Genomic DNA, 19,545 nt, shown 5'->3' on the forward strand with positions numbered 1-19,545 from the left:
TGAAATTAGATATTCACTATTTGAATAATTGAACCTCTTTAACAATTACATTTTAAGATAATAGAATAAATTAATTAGAGTATCAATATAAATCATATACAAGAACACTATGAAAATTTAATTAAAAATGTAATTATTTATATTATATGTTTAGCTACTATTAAATTTTCCTCTGAATATATACATATTTTCCTTCACACGCATTTATTTTTAATAAACATTAAAATAAAATTGCAAGTAATGAAAGGTAATACCATTTCAGCCAACACGATTTGAAATAAATTAAAAGTGTCCACTTCAATAAAAAACAATCTTAAATCATACGTTTTGGTGTTTCCATAGAAAAAAAAGGGAACAAAACCTTAATAAGCAATATACGTTTTTTGCCGCTGTCCCATAGCTATTTATTCACCCATTTAATAACACGTCATGGACGTTCAACGCTTCGTAGCCGCTGGCTATAAGCTCTTGATATTTAAATTAATTTTTCTTTCACGGCCTGATAAAATCACAGCGTTGAGATTCGATCGAGAGCACAGATTAATGTTCATAAGTGTGAATTATTGTAGTACGATTAGCTCTGTGGGTGTTATCTGGACCGGTTACAACCCCTTATTGTCCTCGATTGATCGCTCAATACCCTTCCACTTTTTCAACCCTTTTATTATCAACTTTCTTTCGTATCGATAATGATCACATAAATCATTCTTTAGCCCGGTAAACTAGTAAGTACACGTTGTTCTCGATTTTCCAAGGAACCAACCAAGGAGAAACCCCTTTCGATAGGTCATTATGAAAATTATAGGAAGAATTTGCTTTAGTATTCGTACGTCAGTGAGGAATTTCGTACAGAAATAATTGAGATTATTGTTTATAATAGATTATTCTTCTTTTTACCTTTTAAGTGAAAGTTTAAGGCCATACTAATTTTAAAGTTGGGGAGAGGAGTGGAATATGGTACTTTAAATTAAATTCATTTTCTAATTTCAACTTTCCATTTAAAATGTTACGAAATTAATGTAATATTCTTGCTATTTAGAATTTTTTAAAATTTGTTATAATGTTCATTTCCTTTCATTTCAATAGTGTAATTATTTTAGCTTTTTAAATGAGACGTATAATTGTTCATTTATTATTTGTAAAATTATCCAATTTTCTTCGTTTTTAATCAAAATTTTTTTAAGCGTTTCTTTTTCGTGTACCTTTCAATTATTTTATCAGGATAGTGTAATTATTATGAACTGAAGTTAATATACGGAAATAAAAACCACTCGAAGTATAAAAAAAAAGAAAAATCATTCTGATTAAATATCAATAATAATAATAATAATAATAATACTACTCTTAATAATAATTTAGATTAATCACGGAAAAAATAGGAATAAGCTGACAGTGATATTATGACAATGGAATTTATTACAAAGTTGCATTCGAGAAATGACAATGGTTGCACAGCGCTATACATAATCATTTGAATAATAAACATTAGACTACGATGTACGCGTAACGTAATGAAGTCCTTAGAATAAACGATATCACTTGTAACATATCGGAATAGTTTAATCGCTTACATGCAAAAGGTAAAGACAACGAACACGCACTTAATCTACGAGGGTGAGCAACATTCGAACGAACGATGTTTCGAAAATCAGCGATCGAAATCGCTTCTCAATTGTCGTTTGGGGGGTCAAGTTTGAGCGCATGCACATGGGAACGATCGAAATATCGTGTATAATTTAAGGTGAGTACGCGTATGATACGTTTCGTTTAAATGGCAGGAGGAACTATCTCAAAGATTGAGGTAATGAGGAAGAATGAGCTATTTAACCCTTTAGCTACGGTCTATATCATACAAATAATCAATAATCAATCACTACTATTTGGCGAATAATTTTCTTTTAACCCTTAAACCCTCTTCTGGGTCAATCTAGACCGAAACTTGAAAAATGAATACAAGGAACAGTGTAAAATTTAGAAAATAAAAATTGAAAACAAAGGTAACTTCAAATTAGGCCTTTCTCCATGGTCCGCCGTCCGAAAGTTAATTATTTTAACGCTCTATTTTATTGTAATTCGATATTAATTAAATATACAATATTGGAAGAAAAAGAAACATTTTTTTTGCAAAAATGAATATCATTCAGAGTACAAATGAAATGAATGAGAATAGTAACAAAGGTCAAAGACGAATCGTACAGATTGTAATTTAAAATGTTGAATTAATGTGTATACTAAACAACACACTAATTATTGACTGTAATTATACGTTGCCCGCAGCGAAAGGGTTAACTCGAAATAAAATAATAATATCGTCTTACGTTCTACGGCTTTCTCGTCGAGTGAGCTACAGTTCCTTAACGCGGGAATGTCTTAGAAACTTCGAAGAAGATTACTAAACTTAAGGGGCACAGATACGCTGCCGTGACAAGTCAGCAAGTCCATCGCAGCTGCGGAGCCTTCTAATACCTAACGCTAAATGAATCGAATTAAATAAGCTTATAATTAAAGGGAAATTCGAAAAGGGGGAGGCCCTGGCAGCTGTGACTTCTCGATAAGCATTTTCATCACAGAAGCGTCGCCATGACGAAAACACGCGACCAGTCGTTCAGTAGATTCTTCATTTTTAAAGATCTTTCGTTGCTCCATTTCTTGTAATTGTTTTACAATTTTACGCGGCGAGCAGTTTGCTAATTGATATTGGTCACTTGCTTCTTGCAATTTATGTAGTTTCTATTATCGAAAAATAACTAAAATTATCGAACATGCTGTATTATATTTAACAAAAGGTATTTCAAAATTGAATTGCATTTGAAATTGGCTACTTTCCACTTAATTTCAGGAAACGAAATTTTTAACTGCAAGCGATGATTTTTTTTTTAAATTGTTAAATAAAAAAGGTGGCAAGTGTGCCGTCGTAAGAATCAATATCGAAATAAGCAATAGTAACCAAACAAGACACCGTGCCATCTCTCAATTACTATTTCTAATCGTAACACTCGAGGAAAAATATTTTTTGCGTTTAACCCTTTCGCTGCAGTATTCCTTTCGTGGTGATCATAAAATTCATTACCAAAGTTTTTCAATAGATGTTAATTAAAATAAACGATTTTTCAATTGATAATTTACTATACCATAATTCAATCTATTATAATATACAGGGTGTTAAAAAATACCCTAAAGACCTCTATTACTACTTTTACTTATAAGTGTAAATGTTTCGCAGCGAAAGGGTTAACGCGATCACAAAAATGACGCAACTACGAGGAGCCACGATCGAGGATCTCCACATGACGTGGAACGCAATCGCTAGACGAACGAAGGGAAAAGAAATGTTCCTCGATGAAGGAGTCACTGAAAAGGCCATCTCTGGTAGCACAGAAAAGTTCGTATATACTTTCGCCACCCAGAGCAGTCACTTTCATTTGTCAAGTTTCACAATGGACGAGCGTCATTTCGAATTCCCCGATCGAATCGTCCAGCGAGCACTCAGCTCGATAGGATGCACACGTGCTTCGACGCCCAAAACAGGGAATTATACGTTTTATCGTTGAATTTTTTAGATCCCAGATCGCCACCGTGGTTAGAGTCCTTAAAATTAATCGTTGAGGCAGCTGCGTTGGCAAGAGCGAAGGAATCAGTCATTTTTATTTTTCGTTTGGTCGATCTCGTCGCGTTGCTTCGAACGAGCTCTTCGATGATTATTAACCCTTAGAAAGCTAAGGGCGGATATATACGATCGATAAAAATCTGAAGGTATCACTCGGAATCATACGTTTGCTATGTACGGGTTCAGTGATTAATTATCATTTTAATTTACTGCTGCACTTCTAAATGAAAAATATTTATCAATTTGTACAGTACCTAAAAAGAAATCGAATTGAGTTACCTCTTTTTTCGAAGTCGGTTAAAAAAATTAGAAATTATTTTTGTTCGATAGGAAAATTATCCAGTCAATAAAACTCTATAATTGTACAGTGAGTTGTATGCTCTAAATTAATGACTACGATCTTCATGAATTTTTAGTATTCTCATGGTTGTTCATAAATACTGTTCAACTCCGTATCCTTTATAATTTCAAGCTCTCTGATGAAAGAGTCGGTCGCGAGACCAGCGTGAGGATCACTGTGACCTTTTCCAAGCCGCAGAAACAGCTCAGTGACGAAGATTGCTATCGGCATTAACCAGCTCGACCAGCTGACTTATTAGAACTACTCTTACCGATTTGACATTGAATTCAAAAAGATTGCTCAGTATGTGAAATTCTGAATCGAGGGAACAGTATTTTATTTTATTAATTAAATTCTCGTCACTTTTACCATCAAAAACCCATTCTTAACTTTCGACCTAAATTCGTTAACTCCTAACTCCTAAATCAGGCCTGTCTAACCTGCGGCCCGCGGGCCACTCGTGACTCCTTCCCCCACCACGCAGCTCGCGCTCGGCTCCCCCCACTCTTCCAATATTTGACGCGTATTCCTAATCCTAGCAGATATAGCATCTAGCGAGAAACTACCGACACTACTGGATGGTGGGGGAAGTCTGAAGCGTTAAGAGTGGGAGCAATGGTTCTTTCGCTTCTAGCAGTTAGACAGGCCTGTCCTAAATGATCATCCGATCATTAGAGCAGTAAAAAAAAATCAGTCGTTTCTATATTTACTTCATCCCCGTATCATCGAGCAAAGCAACGCGACTGGTCGACCCGCCTCCGTACAAATCTACAATCATCCCCGTCCAATGATTCTCTTACAGAGCAAGGAACTTCATCAATGCGTCGTAAATCAGTCGAGGATTGATGGTCCCGTCGGCTGTGTACCGTACACCTCTCAACGAGCCATCATCGTGGCTAACCACACCGTATTCCCCAACGATGAAGCCATCCGGAGTCCTTTCCTCGACCCTGTACTTCCTGTAGTTCCTTCCCTCGACCACGTAACCGACTTTGTGGCCGTCCTCGACTTCCGAAGCGTTCGAGGGTTCGTTAAGAATCAATTGAGGCCCGTGAACGTTCCCGTTACTGCTCACACTGACCGATTCGTCCACCTCGTAGTTCTGTTCGGGTTCACCGGCTCGTTGCTGATTCAATGGCTCACCTTCGGAGTCGTAAATCTTGCTAGGCTCGCTGTACACTTTGGCGGGTTGCGAGTAAACCTTAGCAGGCTCCGAGTATATCTTAGCCGGCTCCGAATAGACCTTGGACGGTTCCGAGTACACTTTTTCAGGTTCGCCGTAGACCTTGGCAGGCTCGCTGTACACCTTGGCTGGCTCCCCGTACACTTTCGCTGGTTCGCTGTAAACCTTGGCAGGCTCGCTGTACACCTTCGCTGGTTCCCCGTACACTTTCTCAGGTTCCCCGTACACCTTCGCCGGTTCGTTGTACAGCTTCGCTGGCTCGTAGGGTCTGGGCGATTTGTAGCTCTTCGAGGGTTGAGAGTAGATTTTGGAACCGGGTCGATTGTACTGGGAAGCGTCGTAGTGTCTGCCAGCCTTTCGACCTTGAGCCTGGAAGCGTTCCTCGACGGGTTCTTCGTTGTACTCCTTCGGTTCCGAGTCTTCTTCGGGGAGTTCGTAGTTCTCTTCCGTAGGAAGGGTTATCATGTCCTCCTGAGAGTTAGACGAGGTGAGGTTCGTCTCTGTTTGCTGGTCGCCGTAGGTAGCGGTGTGTCTCGCTGCTGGTCCAGGGGTCACTGCACCCTGGCTCCGCCAGCTGGTACTCGGTGAACCTTCGTCGACGGAAAACTCACTCCTGTTCGATTCGGATACAATGTTGCTGAGCTCTTCCGTAACGAAGCTGGAAGACGATGGTATCACTGTCGACGTCTTTGTTGGGACTGTCGTTGTTCTAATAGTAGTGCTGCTAGGACTCGTTCTCACGGTGAGAGACCTGACTGTGGTGCTTCTGGTGTCTTTCGACGATTCTCTCAGAGAACTGCTGGCTGATCTTGGAGACGGGGTGACGACAGTCGCGTCGCTACCGTCGTAATGCTCCACTCTGACCTTGTACGGTGTCGCTTCAACTGTGGATGTCACACTGACGCCTATGACCTTTTGCCGACTGACTGGCTTGTTGGGCGCGTTACTGGTAGCGTTCGTTCTCGATGACTTTTCTCTGGATGCCACCGAGGTGACCGTGGTGCTGGAACTTTGCGGCGTTAGTCTCGTGGACGATATATCGCTGCTGGTGCCCAATTCATCGATCAACGAGGCTAGATTCTGTTGCCTATTCTCGAGCGTTTTGTGACTTATAGGGTAGAACCGGACGACCTCTTCTCGGCCACTGGTGTTCCGCGCTCTTGGAACGACCTGTCTGTTGGCTGGATTTCGAGATATCCGGTAAATAGAAGCCTCGTGTTGATGCGACTCTGCCGTCGCGCTGTCCCCGACCGTCGTCGTGTGTCCTCCTCGTCTGAAACCTCTGCGTCGCTGGGGTGGCGTCGCCATGGCGCCGTTTATGAAGACTGACAGAAATTCCGTGCCCGCTAGGATGTCGTTCCTTTTCGCTGGAGCGCTGTGTACTTCGTCCCACACCAGTGCCGCCTGCAGCAGTACCTGAGAGACATTTGATTCTTCAGTGGAATGCGGAAATCAGTTGTAATTTAATGGTTGGATGATTTAAGAGAAGCGTGATTCTTTAAATAGCATTGTATATCATCGAATGGAATTTCTTAAACTATTCATTCCTAATTTGAATAAAAATTATTTTGGCTAGATTTGGAACAATGACAGGTAGTGATAACATAAGAATATATGTATTTTGTATTCAAACTTTTTATCATAATAAATGTCTAAAAAGGTACCTACTTAAACAAATAATTAAATATTTAAATAAGTGCCTAGTTAACTGCATTTGTAAACACCTGGTTAATTACCCACCTAAGTATCTATTTACATACCCATATAAGTATCTACATAAGTTAAGAAAAATAGCCAGCGAACCATAAGAAAATTTTCCACCGAAAAGTACTTTATCGCTGGTCGGATGGTGCAATTAGCGCAACGAAAAAATGCTTGTTCGCAGGAGAAGAGAAAAAAAGGATGGAACTACTGCAGCATGGCCATTAAAGCCACGTGGAATCAGTGAACAAGTTCGTAAGTATTTTACGATCCGAGGACACACGGAACACGTCGAGCCGCGAGTATTTTTCAATGGTCCTGGGGAACGTTAAAGCGGCGACCCCGGCTTTTCTGGCCATCCCGGACTCACGAAGGTCGCGCCAGGTGCATCCGAGTAATTTATAAATTACGTTGTGGCCGCTGTTAAGTCTGGCGAACGGTCGCACAGCTTATTACGCCGTGGAGCTTTAACTCGTGTTTCATAGCTGTCACCTTGTTATCTTCCGAAACATCTCATTTCCTAGTGTATTTAAAAGCGACGACCTTCGACGCGCGTTAAGAACACACGTTCGTCAGCGGTCGCGAGAGATGGAAAGCAACGAAAGTAAATTAGCGAACGTTTCGAATGTTCTTGTTGCCTCAGATTGAGTGCGACTCATTTCGAGCACAGCTCTTGTTATTGTCTCGAATGACAATTGATGCGGCAATACAAATGGAAATTATTTCTTCCATTGTTCTTATTAGCGAATGAAGAAATTAACTCTGCGGAGTGAAATTAATTTTTTGGAGTAATTATTGTTAAGATTCAAACATTAGTCCTTTCAGGATCAGAGAAACTTTCAGCAATTAAAATGACTTTATTAGATATCTAATAAAAATTAACATCAAAAAATTCGAAATTTTATAGAATTATTAAACATACGTTTCTGATTTTGTTATATGTAGACAGTTGATATTTATGCATTTATCACACATGATAATGTACGAAATATATGCTAAAGGTGTATCACAGTCTATAAAGTAGAGTCCAATTTTTTGAGGATACAATGTAGATAAAATTTGCATATTAAAGTTCTGCAGGATATTCTTGGAAGAAAATGTGTACATATTTGCATAAGTATCCTCAATCTAGTCATATGAATGCAAATAGGTAAATCTACGTGTTGTATTTAACAGGTTGACTGTCACGTAGTAGAAAGAGCCATGTATAGTCAGACACGTTACTACTAAAATTACTTAGCATAGGATTGTTTTATTTCCCAAAATAAACTTTACATTTGCTACCTTGCTAAAATAATATTGTTTTAATGCTAAGTAGAAATTTTATTTTTAATTTCTAAATATTGCATTAATAAACAATTTCTTTCTTTGACACGATAGTCAAGAAAAGGAATAACAGCAGGTGCAAACGAAACTAAAAAGCAGTGTGAAATATTCAGTGCTGCAATCAGTAATTATATATTCGAACACCATGAATTAAGATAAGCGAAGACCTCGAGCAGCGTGACTTTGACCATGGAATTTCAAAGGACACTCGTCACCGGATGCATGTCCATCGCGAAATGTAACATGCAATTATTATACTGTTGCTTTTACTGCAATCGTTAAATTACATGTCGATTTGAAGATATGTAGAAGAATGAGAAGTGTTCTCGAGGATTTTTCTTGAATTTTAAAGCAAACGTAATTATTCAAGCAATAAATATCACTCGGGCGACACATTCATCTGCAATGAAAATACGATGACTTATCACCAAATTAGTGGATCTTTAATTTCAAAACCTTAAATGGTATTTGTACATAAATGGCATGAATCATACAATACTTATCATTATGACGGATTTTAGATTCCTCATTTCAAATTAAAGATGTTTATTTGTACTAATTTATTTTGCATCGATTTTAGAAATAAAATTCGTCTAAATTAGTAACTCGAAATAAACAAAGCGTCTTCATTCCAGCACGAAACAGTCAAGAACAGACAAACGATTAATTTTCCAGCGATATTAACAAACAGGATTCAACAGAATGCAATTTTCGTTATTTCTTTGAAGTTCGCGATCGTCTTTAATGAGTCGTAAACGAACACAAAAGACATAACTGATCGCTGCGTGATTCTTTCGTCAAGGCTTGTCGTAAGGCCGTCATTATAGTTCCAGTAAAAGCGACATGGCAGTTGAAGTTCTGGAATTTCTGAAGTTTTGACAAAATTATGGTGCCTCGATTGCTGTGAAAAACGAAGGCTGATTCTGGCTTGTTACGATCAACAAAACCGTACAAACAAAAAATGAAAAAACGTTTTCTTCTTTTATGGTACAAAGTGTAAAATTACCCGAAGAAATTCTAAAAATTTTACAAAAGGTATTTTATTTATTCTACTTTTGTCGAAACATCACGTTAATTAAACTGACAAGCTGCTTCCTATAATTTCTACAATGTCATTAAATTTTTGCAAAAATACATGATATACTTGTTCATTTTTTATTCGCAAAAGTGAACCCTTTAATATAGTTTGCATATGGAAATCGTAATGCGATTTGTGTTAAAGTTATACCATAATAACCATCATTTCCATTGGAATTCCTTTCATTATCCATCAAAATAACAGTGATCATAAGAAATTACAAAAATTAAGAAAAATCAGTAATTACTATAATATCCTGATTCTGAACGATCCAGTGTAAAATTCGTCATAAGGAATGTGTAATATAAACGGAATTCAAGGATAAGAATGATTGAATTCATTTAAAATCCAAAATAACCCTTCATAATCCTTCATTATTTTATTTTAACCTCGGTTTATTCTATGTAGGACAAGTCACTACCCTAATCAGTGCATATAAAATTATTATGTGTTAATGATTAGCATACAGACATCGAAAATTTTCCAAATTGAAAAAGTAACAAATTTTCAATATTTCTCCACCTGGCACACTTATTAAACCCTTCTTTCCCTTGTCCTTTAGTCTATCTAGGATAATCTTCACTATTTAATTTTAAACCTTAAATTACTAAATATCTATTAGTACTAAATATTTATTAAGCGAATCAAAAGGCTTAGATATGAATTAATTTTCAGTGAATAACTGCTGGTATCAGAAAGATTATTAATAGACTCCCAGTTGGTAAGGTGTTGATAATCAGTCGATTTATAAAGCAACGGAGAACAACGTTCAAGCAGAGCCAGGACTGGTCTAGAACGGTTTCCTATTGAAAGGAGAACACGCAGTGTCGTGTGGACACCTTCGATGAGGTCATTCGTTGCACCCATTTATTCCCCTTTGCAGATGGCTCGCATTTGTAGCAAGTGTTATTTGTATGAAACATGCGAAACCAGGAATTTTTCGTTTGTCTCGTGCCATTAAACACATCGAGGAATGTAAACTGAATACTTTTACGAGAAAAAGAGTTAAATTGATGAACATGTGAAAGATGTCTGAGATAAAAGGTGTCAGGTTACTCGTTTACCTTTATTTGAAAAACACCTCAAGATACCTTCCCAAACACCTTTCCAGTTCTTCTGTTTATTCGATTTTCAATTTATCTTTCGATTGCTACCTTGCATAATTAATCTACTATCAATGCAATTAAAAGTTTCCAGTGTAAATAGTAAAATTTGCATTTTCATCTGCTGTATTTATAAAAATAATAAAAGAAGATTTTTCTCAGTTGATTATTAAAAAATTAAATAAAAATTCATACCGCACGCAGTCATTAATTAAATTCCAACCTAAATAATAAAATATCTCTAACAAATTTTCAAAAATTTAATATTTTTTAAACAATCATAAAAGGAGCTATATAAAATCTCAGAGAACAATGTATCTTCCCCTCTATCAATTTAAAAGTTTCATTTTTGTAACCTTCAAAGAAGCTCGAGTCAGAGACCTTTTTAATTATGGTCCCGTTGTAATATGAATTGATGAACGTGATCGCCATTCCGATTGGAACTAATTAAAGTTACCTTACTGACAGGTGTTCACAAGGTGAACGTACCTCTGTCAAATATTCGCATAACGAATCGGTACGTACGATAGGTATACGATCCAAATTTGGTTTGATTCGATCTTCAAGTACATACATTGATTACGATCGATAAAGAGGGACATCGATGACGATTCACGCGTGCGAGCGTGCCGTTAAACGAAGGAATTCGCGTGGGACAAATCCAGGACCCCGATCTACCAGATATATATATATATATATACTTGTGTTATAAACAATATGCAGGTGCGGCCATTTTAACGACAGGCCTCGTCACCGTCAAAGAATCGAGATTTTTAGAAGGGTGCGAATGAGCTCAGCCGAACAACACTTCGGTGTTACGTGTGGTCGATGAAATTAGATTGGAATTGCCAACTTATTAGATCTTGATAAAGGTATATTGTAATACACTTCGTGGTCATGTTGGACAAGTTTGAATCATTTATAAACCATGATTAATTCTGTGATATGAAAGAAGATTAACACGTGTACCATAAGTACCTAGAACAGTAATTAAAATATTCAATTTTTTCTCAATGTTCTCAGACAATTAAAATTTAATTTTATAATTTTATCCTCATTTTATTTAAAAAAGCAGTACTTTTTTCGAAACCTGTGTCAATATTAAGAAAAAAAATTAAACAAATAGTATAATTTGGACCTATACATCAATTATTAAAAGTTGAAGATTAACAAAGTTTGCAATTATAGCTTGCAAAATTAAGATGTTAACTTCGATAACTAAATTGAATAATCATAATCTCTTTTAATCACTTTCTACTACAAGAATCATGATAAATTTATCCCAAAATCTTACATAATGACTAACTTAATAATTAAGCTTCTTTCGAAAATAAATGACATTAATTAATGAGACACAGTGCTTCTATGACGATACAACATAAACCATAACCAGCAACCCTGATGTCCTGGAATTAATCAATGAAGAGAAACATCTAATTATGTTAATCACTTATAGACATTGTAAGTTGACGTAATAGAATGCAATAGAGTAATTAAATTAGCTAATTGTAGGAAGGATACCGTGGAAGATGCGAATGACGAGGATTCACGGGCGCGGCCAGTGTTTTAAAGGCAAACTCATCACAATGCAAGTGGGTGCAATTCAAGTTAATACTGTCGCCCCCGTTTCAACATCTTTTTTAAACATCTCTCAGTATGATGTTGCCTGACCTACTTACGAATGTCGGCTCTGAAAGTGGAAAACAACCATCTAACGCGGAGACAACAGTTTTAAGATACTTTCTGTTCTAATTTCATTCTATTGCTAATCGATGCTCCTAATTTTGTATAATTAAATAATTAATGAAAGAAAAGAGAAAGTTGCCAAATCGATGTAAAGGAATAAGAAAAATGAAAAGATGAAAAATAAAATATATTTATGTCAAGTGTTTACAGCATTCACTTAATTTTATTTTCTGAAATTTTCCCCAACTCCGGAAGAAATTACTCATCGAACAATTCGAGTTGAATCGCGAAGAAAAATTACCATATCCGAAAGGTATTTCACAAGGAACGACATAAATAGTGTTCACCCGTATTTTTCCGCGTCAACATATTTTTTCGACGAAAAATACATAAGGCCGTGGAACGTTTTCCCCGCGTTTCTTTATTTCCATTGTGATCAGTCGAGTCCGGTTCTGAACGGCAGACGTGTCGACACGAGATCAAGGAATCGTACGTATGCGAAGTAAATGACACGAATGTATCAGGTTCTGAGGAATCTGCGAAAGAGGACAATCAAGGTTGCGACTGGGTGTGGTGAGGAATATGCACGTATATAAGAGTACACAGGGGACCCGATACCTTCCCTATAGGTAGCCCGTCGAACTCGTTTGCCCCAATGTTACCGAGTCATTTTTCTTTTATCTTCATTTCGACTAATTGTCTTCCTTCTGACGTACCGCCTGTCAACGCACCAATTTTGTTCTGACAATCTCGTTTCAATTCCGCTCGTTTCTCTCCGATGCTGTTCGTATCGATGATAATGCACCTTCGACCATCAAGGTCGCTACCTGCTTTTTGGTATTACCACTTTTTGGCGGGAAAGTCAATGTCGCGATTCACCGCACAAACTGACTAATTCCACTGGACGTACACGGTTGGCAGATTGTTTTTTCTTGCCTTTTTGCGTGGAAAGTTTGCGGGTTCGAGAAATTTGACCTCGAACAGGAAGATTGTAAGATAAAGAGTTCAGAAGTCGAGTTTGAAACATTAATAATTACGAATAGGCGAAAATTTTATTTACGGACCTGGAATAATTTTTTGAAAATTAGAATTTTTGCAAATTTTTTAAAATAACAGCGTTTGAGAATAGAATAATTAAATCATTAATGACATAAGCGAAATTTTATCTTCCCCCAAATTTTTATTTTTATCTCTACTGAAAATCAGTTCAAAAGGGTAAAATAGTGTAATTTCTCTTGTAGACAACATAGTTTACCTATGCAGAAACGTGCGTGTCAGTGGCGGAAAAAAAGTAAGGGTCAGTTTTCAATGTCTCGCTGGCGAAAGTTTAACTAGCATGCGTATGCGCGGCAATGCTTACACAATGCACAGTGGCGTAATTTCGTACTGGGGGACACCGTAATAAATGTTTCAGTCCTCCCACACTACAGTTCTATATAATTTACGTAAGGTGCGCGGGCGCGTTTTATATAGTCAAACAGGAAAACGACTTTTAGCTACGGTCTATTTATCTTCCAGTGGATACGTTTAGTGAAAAACTTGCGTATCACTTTTCCACCGGAAAATGCTACCAGTTTCTTATTGATAAGAAATACTTTCAATTAGAACTAATCACAATTACCAGTTGTATTTTTAGAAATAATGATAGGTGATAAATAAAAATCATTTGCTTTACGAACCTTATTAAGATTCTAATTTTTAAGATATTAATATTAAGAGTAATTTGGACAAAATTAATGGGATACGTTTCCGAATGGCCCCACCAAAATTGAGAACTTACGTTCGGTATATAACCTAAATTGACTACCAGAAACCGATTAAAATTGGTTTCAGAGCTGGATGTCTTATAGTTTTTGAGATATCGTGGTAAGAAGTTTTTGTACAATTTTGGGACTATGTATGCGCTATTCGATACTGCGCATACACAGAACCTAACCTAATTTAACCTAACCTTACCATGATATCTTGAAAACGGTAAGACATCCAGCTCTGAAACCAACTTTAATCGGTTTCTTGTAGTCAATTTTGGTAGGGGTCATTCGGAAACACAGCCAATTAATGTAATTTTTAATTAGAAAGAAGCTCTAATTATTAAGAATTGGAATAGCTAATTTTCAAATTTCAAATATCAAATTTTCCATTTGCCACCTTACATTATTAATATAATACTATTCAAAATAATATTTCTCTATAGTTTTCCTTTAATTATTCGAATACGTGTAATTTGTAATGCCGATCATCGATGACCCTCCCAGCATTCGACGCGTTAAATAAAATTTTCCCAAGTAGACATTTATACCTCGATAATAAGACCTCTCGCTATATCGCCATTTTCCCTAAGGGAAGCCTACCATCCCCAATATTACAAAGCTAATAATTTTAAACTTTTAACAAGCAGTGTACACACTTCGGTAAATAATAATCTTCACGGCACACTGTTTACACCGTACACCTACGCCACACCTTGGAAGTGTCATCGATCAAAACGAAAACGAGAAACGTCACTAAATCACGCACCAGGTCGGCTGAACTTTCGCAGTCGGGAGCGAAAGGTCGTGCACGAAGTGTGCCGATGAAATGCAAACATCGTCGCCGCGACGAAAGGCCGTCACCCGGTGCCTAAAGGTCTATTTTCGTTGGACGAAACCTCCTGTAGATACGATCTTTTTCGTTACCGCCCGTTTAAGGACAGAGGTGAAAACGTTTACGTTACAATACATTCTTTCGTTCGGCTGTTGGATAATCGTGAGGTCAGCAGCCACAGCTGGCAGGGTCGTACGCGATCGAGAAGCGTTCTTTGTAACACGAATGACAGGATGAAAAGTATCCGCGTCATTCAGAGGCGCCTCGTATCGGATACATCATCCAAACGACTTCCTTGTGCACGAGTGGGCGACAGTTTGGATTCCTTTGGTAATGACCGTCGCGACGCTTGGCGCCACGGAATTCGGCTCCGACTTTCCTTTTTCTTTCTTTCCATCTCCTTCCTAATCGGTGAGGATTAATACGTCGTTAATTTATCCTCTGATGAAATAAATTAATTCCATAGGCAGACTATTATGGAAAGTTATTCAAGATTTATAGATAGCGATGGTTATAAATTTTCAAACAATTCTATCATCTACAATTTCTAATTAGATAAATAATAGAATTCTATATTTGTACGAATGACATGGCAATTATCGTGTTAAATCTCAATTACCAGCACGCGCGTTGATACAACTTGATGGAATCGTTTCAAGCTGCATCAGACGGTAAATTAATTAACGTTGCAACGATCGAGTGGTTTGAGGGAAGGTGTTAGTTTTCGGAATATTCAGCAAGGAAGACGAAGATAAATACAGTTGCCGCGATTCGTCCCGCGGCGATACGCTTATGGCAATCGATTCGATAATAAAGAAAGCCGCAATTAATCTCGCGCGTGCACGCGCTGCGAGCCATAACACCGTGATTGCGAGTCATTTATAGACTCATCAGGCAATTACTCGCGATACGGTTTCGCGTTGCGCCCTGCCGTTTTCAACGGGCCTCGATAAATCGGCCAACCTTTCACGCAGGTGCGCGTACATGCACCGAGAGCATCGTGATCTCATTGCACGAAATACAACAATAATGGCAGGGTCATTATAAGCAGCGGTTCATGTTTATAATCCCCGGTACATGGGAGAATAAACGATCGTCGGCTTTCTTGACGAAAGTTTTTACGGTAAAATGGCTTTGCTATGCGAAATACGGGCACGGAAGTTAAATGAAGTGGCTGACATCGAGATATGGATTTAAACGGAAGATCGAATAACAAATAATTCCTGTCAGAATCTGTAAATCGGAGATTTTACTTTGAAATGTACTCGAGTTCACAGGCGGCTCGTACCTAAAATCAGATTCTTATCTCTTATATCTTTTATTCATTACTTTGCATTTTATTTCTCACTTATTAGCAGACAAAAACACTGTATTCAAATGAGATGTATGTACATGTCTTTGCGGTTTGCGTGAAATTGAAGTCGAAATGGAAAACTGAGGTCGATGTGTGCCAGATCGTTAAGGACAAAGATTTACTTTAAACGGAAACGTCGAACAAAGTAATAACATTCCTTAATGAAACCTAGATAAAATTCTGTAAAAGTTGCCTAAAAATTGCTGAGTTTTTTTATTTGCGGATATAGAAAATTCTTTTATCTAAGAGTTAATTGGCCATCGGGAATTCGGAAAAATTCTCGATAGGCTAGTGGGGATTTGGGGCCCAATTAATTAAAATTAAGCCCCGTTGTGTCACTAACATCCCGATAAAAATTTATCGCCCTTGCCTTTATCTGCCATTAAATATTGAACCACCTTATAAATACTCGATGCAAGAATCTAGCACGAAAAGTGTCTAATTACAACAGGTGCAATTTGGCAATATGTAACACAAGAATCTAAAACGAAATGAATCACATCACCTAATGCACGATAATCGTTTCCAGAAAACGAAACGTATTAAAAAGGAGAAATTACAGAAAGAAAATTGTAAGATGCGAACGCTAGCCGAATCGTAACAGCATGGAATTCGGCAATAAAAGCAAAAAGAGCAACAACGCCGCTCAGAAATTACAGAGAAGATATGTAAATTTTTGTTATTATTTACGATGCCTCCGGTTAATCCTCTTCCTGATAATTATCTCTAGCAATCGGTTCCCTGTCATAATGCTCCTGGATAATTATCGCGTATGTCCCTTCGAATCCCGAACGAATCGCGATTAACAATGGAAAAAAACGTTGTTCAACTTTACGCGAACATTTTATTGGCAATTTATATGCTAATAAAACCATACAATGCCAACCGGACGTTTTCCGCATAATTAAGTTGGTAGAAAATATTTATTATTAAATATAATTCTGTTATTATGGAACTTAAGTTTCTTGAAGATAAAAAAACAATTTTATATAATTTAACTATTTGGTGGACAGAACAAGCCATTGATATTCCAAAATTCTTTAAAAAAAGAAATAATTATCAGTCACAATAATGAAAATTAAATACATGCAAAATCAGAAGCAGAATGCAATATTCCATTATAATGGAAAAAGGATAAATTAATCAAAATTGTGTTAATTTCTTTTTAAAAAGTTCATGACAATTCATCTCTTTTCCACGACTTCTTAAGTAGCAATTGTCTAATTTAATTTGAATTGAATTTTCATTTTCATTTTCTATTTGTTTGAATTAAATTCGTAACGCCGTTCACCGGTGATCGACGTGTTGTTGCATGAAAAAGGAATCATTATGAAATCAATTGTTCGATGCAGCCAGGTGACGAACAAATCGCAGCGAACAATTTCTCGGTGCGGCCTTGCGATATTACGTCAGGAAAGTAGAGCAGGGGAACAGTTCAGCTGTAGAAGAGAAACGTGAACCCTGTGTCCCGTGTCTATCCTAACCCAGTCTCTGATCATATGTGATCGTGAAAGGCTTAAATACGACCACTATGTAAACCCCGTAAGACGAGAAACACACAAGTTGTCAGGTATGTATATCTAGAATATTCATTTAGACTGTGTTGAAACGTTCGACGAAGAAAATAGAATGGAGTCAACAATATTAATTATAATAATAATTTAGTACTACAAAATACTAAACTGTGGATTTTTGGACAAATTGAAACTACTGTTCCTTTTTAAAAATAAATTTTCAATTATAATAGAAAGGAAAAGGCACCGAATTAATTTTTAATAAATTATAAATTGATAATACTTTTATAGACTAATTATTTGTTATTGTATTTATATACTTTTATTGTACAAAAGAAAAGATTAATAAGTATTTGCAAAATATGAAATTTTATAATCCTGAAAAATAACTTCCGCTCAAAGTTCTTATCGAGAACCTTAATCAAGAAATAAATAATTATGCACCGAAGGAAATAATTCCGTCATTAATAAAGAAATGATCAAATTAATTACCGGCAATAATCAGTGAAATCGTGTCTGAGTCAATTAACCAAGGTTCCACACGCCTTATTCCAGTGTTGTTCCAGCATAGATTGTTTTAATTAACGTAAATGCGAGCTATCTCTCCGGACAAAAGCCGTTTACCTGAAAACCTTATTTAACTATCAAGGTCCTCGAAATTAATCCACGTTACGCGGACAGTTCCATCGTGAAATGAGTCGAATAGTCTGCGGCAAGAACGCAAACCAACCCACTGGAACATAACATCCTCTTTATTTTCTTGGTCCACGAGCTGCAAAGTAATCCGAACGACCGCCAATTGCTTCTTTTTTTTTTTTAATGAAACATTTAATTGAGACATGAAGGCGTTGCACGTCCGACGCAAGGACGTCGCGACGCTTCAGCAATTCTTTCGGAGGTCAGTAAGGAATCTTGTTATTGCAATTAGCACCCTGTGTTCTTCTTTGTAAACGTTCGAATCTCTGTTTAATTTTCTTTCTTAAAGGATTGCTTTAAAATAAAAAATTAATAATAATAACAATAAATGTTATTATTAGACTACTATTATTAATAGATTTTTATTATTTTTAGATTATCGTTATTAAATTGTAATAATAATACTAATATTTATCGCATTAACTCCATTTACTTTCCGTTTGATATGCCTATAAATTAATTTCTGTTTTTTCAATTCACCCAGCTTCTTTAAATTAATTTAATGTTCCTGATACTTCACACGCCGATCAAAATCAAAAGCTGTTCGATCACCAAAATCGGGCAACGATTCAATTTACATGCTCGTTTCGTATTTAAATATCATCGAGGGTTTCAGGGTTGATAATTTTATCGCGAGAAAACGAGCGGAAAACAATTTACACGGTAACAGTAATTTTCATTATCGCTACAATTCGTCGTTTCATTTCGACGAGCAGACTAACTCCTCCGCTTTATTAATGACGCTGTCAACGAAATTTATTAATCGTGTGATGAATCTGTAAAGCGAAACACGATCCTGCGTTTACGCTGTATCAGATACATTGGGTGGAAGCCAAATTTGGCGGTAAGATCGTATCGGGTAATGATTATGGCTTGCTTGTGCTTTTAAACGGCAGACGAGAAATTAAAATGACACAAGCTTATAAAATATTGTTAGCGAAATTAATATTTTGCAAATTCCCACGACATAATCTTCCCTGCTTTTATCGCAGAAATGTGATAAATTTTTCAATTGCGAATCGAGGCATATGAAAAAAATGATTCCTTATAATTCTTTATTAAAAAAAAAAATTATGAAATTTATTATAAAAGTAACAGAGTTTTTAATTTTAGAACAGTGGAAAAATAAAATGCAATTCCATTAAAAAAAAGGAAGAAATTAATATAAAAATTAAAATTTCCTTTCAAATTACAATCTCCTTCAATAATCCTGGGTGTATTAATTACTATATCTCTCACGCAATACTGCTCGTTTAATTCCAAGCAAGGTATTCGCAACGGAAACGTTTAAATTCATATTAACAGGAATTTCAGGAATTCCAGCGGTGCAATCGTGTCGGATAGTTGAAATATCCATAACGGTGCAACGCGAGA

General features: G+C 36.6%; 1 protein-coding gene across 2 annotated transcripts in view; it reads right to left on the bottom strand.

The window, feature by feature from the left end:
• Nucleotides 1-1,429: 1,429 nt before the first annotated feature.
• LOC114874293 (telomere-associated protein RIF1) overlaps nucleotides 1,430-19,545 on the bottom strand; it is a 114,848-nt gene continuing 96,732 nt past the window's right edge. For both annotated transcript variants that reach the window (XM_029183463.2, XM_029183462.2), the window contains one exon: nucleotides 1,430-6,546. In XM_029183463.2, the coding sequence (XP_029039296.2) occupies nucleotides 4,744-6,438 (1,695 nt within the window). In that variant the 5' untranslated portion in view covers nucleotides 6,439-6,546 and the 3' untranslated portion in view covers nucleotides 1,430-4,743. The remainder of the gene's footprint in view (nucleotides 6,547-19,545) is intronic.

This window comes from Osmia bicornis, chromosome 3, assembly GCF_907164935.1.
Source record: "Osmia bicornis bicornis chromosome 3, iOsmBic2.1, whole genome shotgun sequence".
NCBI lineage: Eukaryota > Metazoa > Arthropoda > Insecta > Hymenoptera > Megachilidae > Osmia > Osmia bicornis.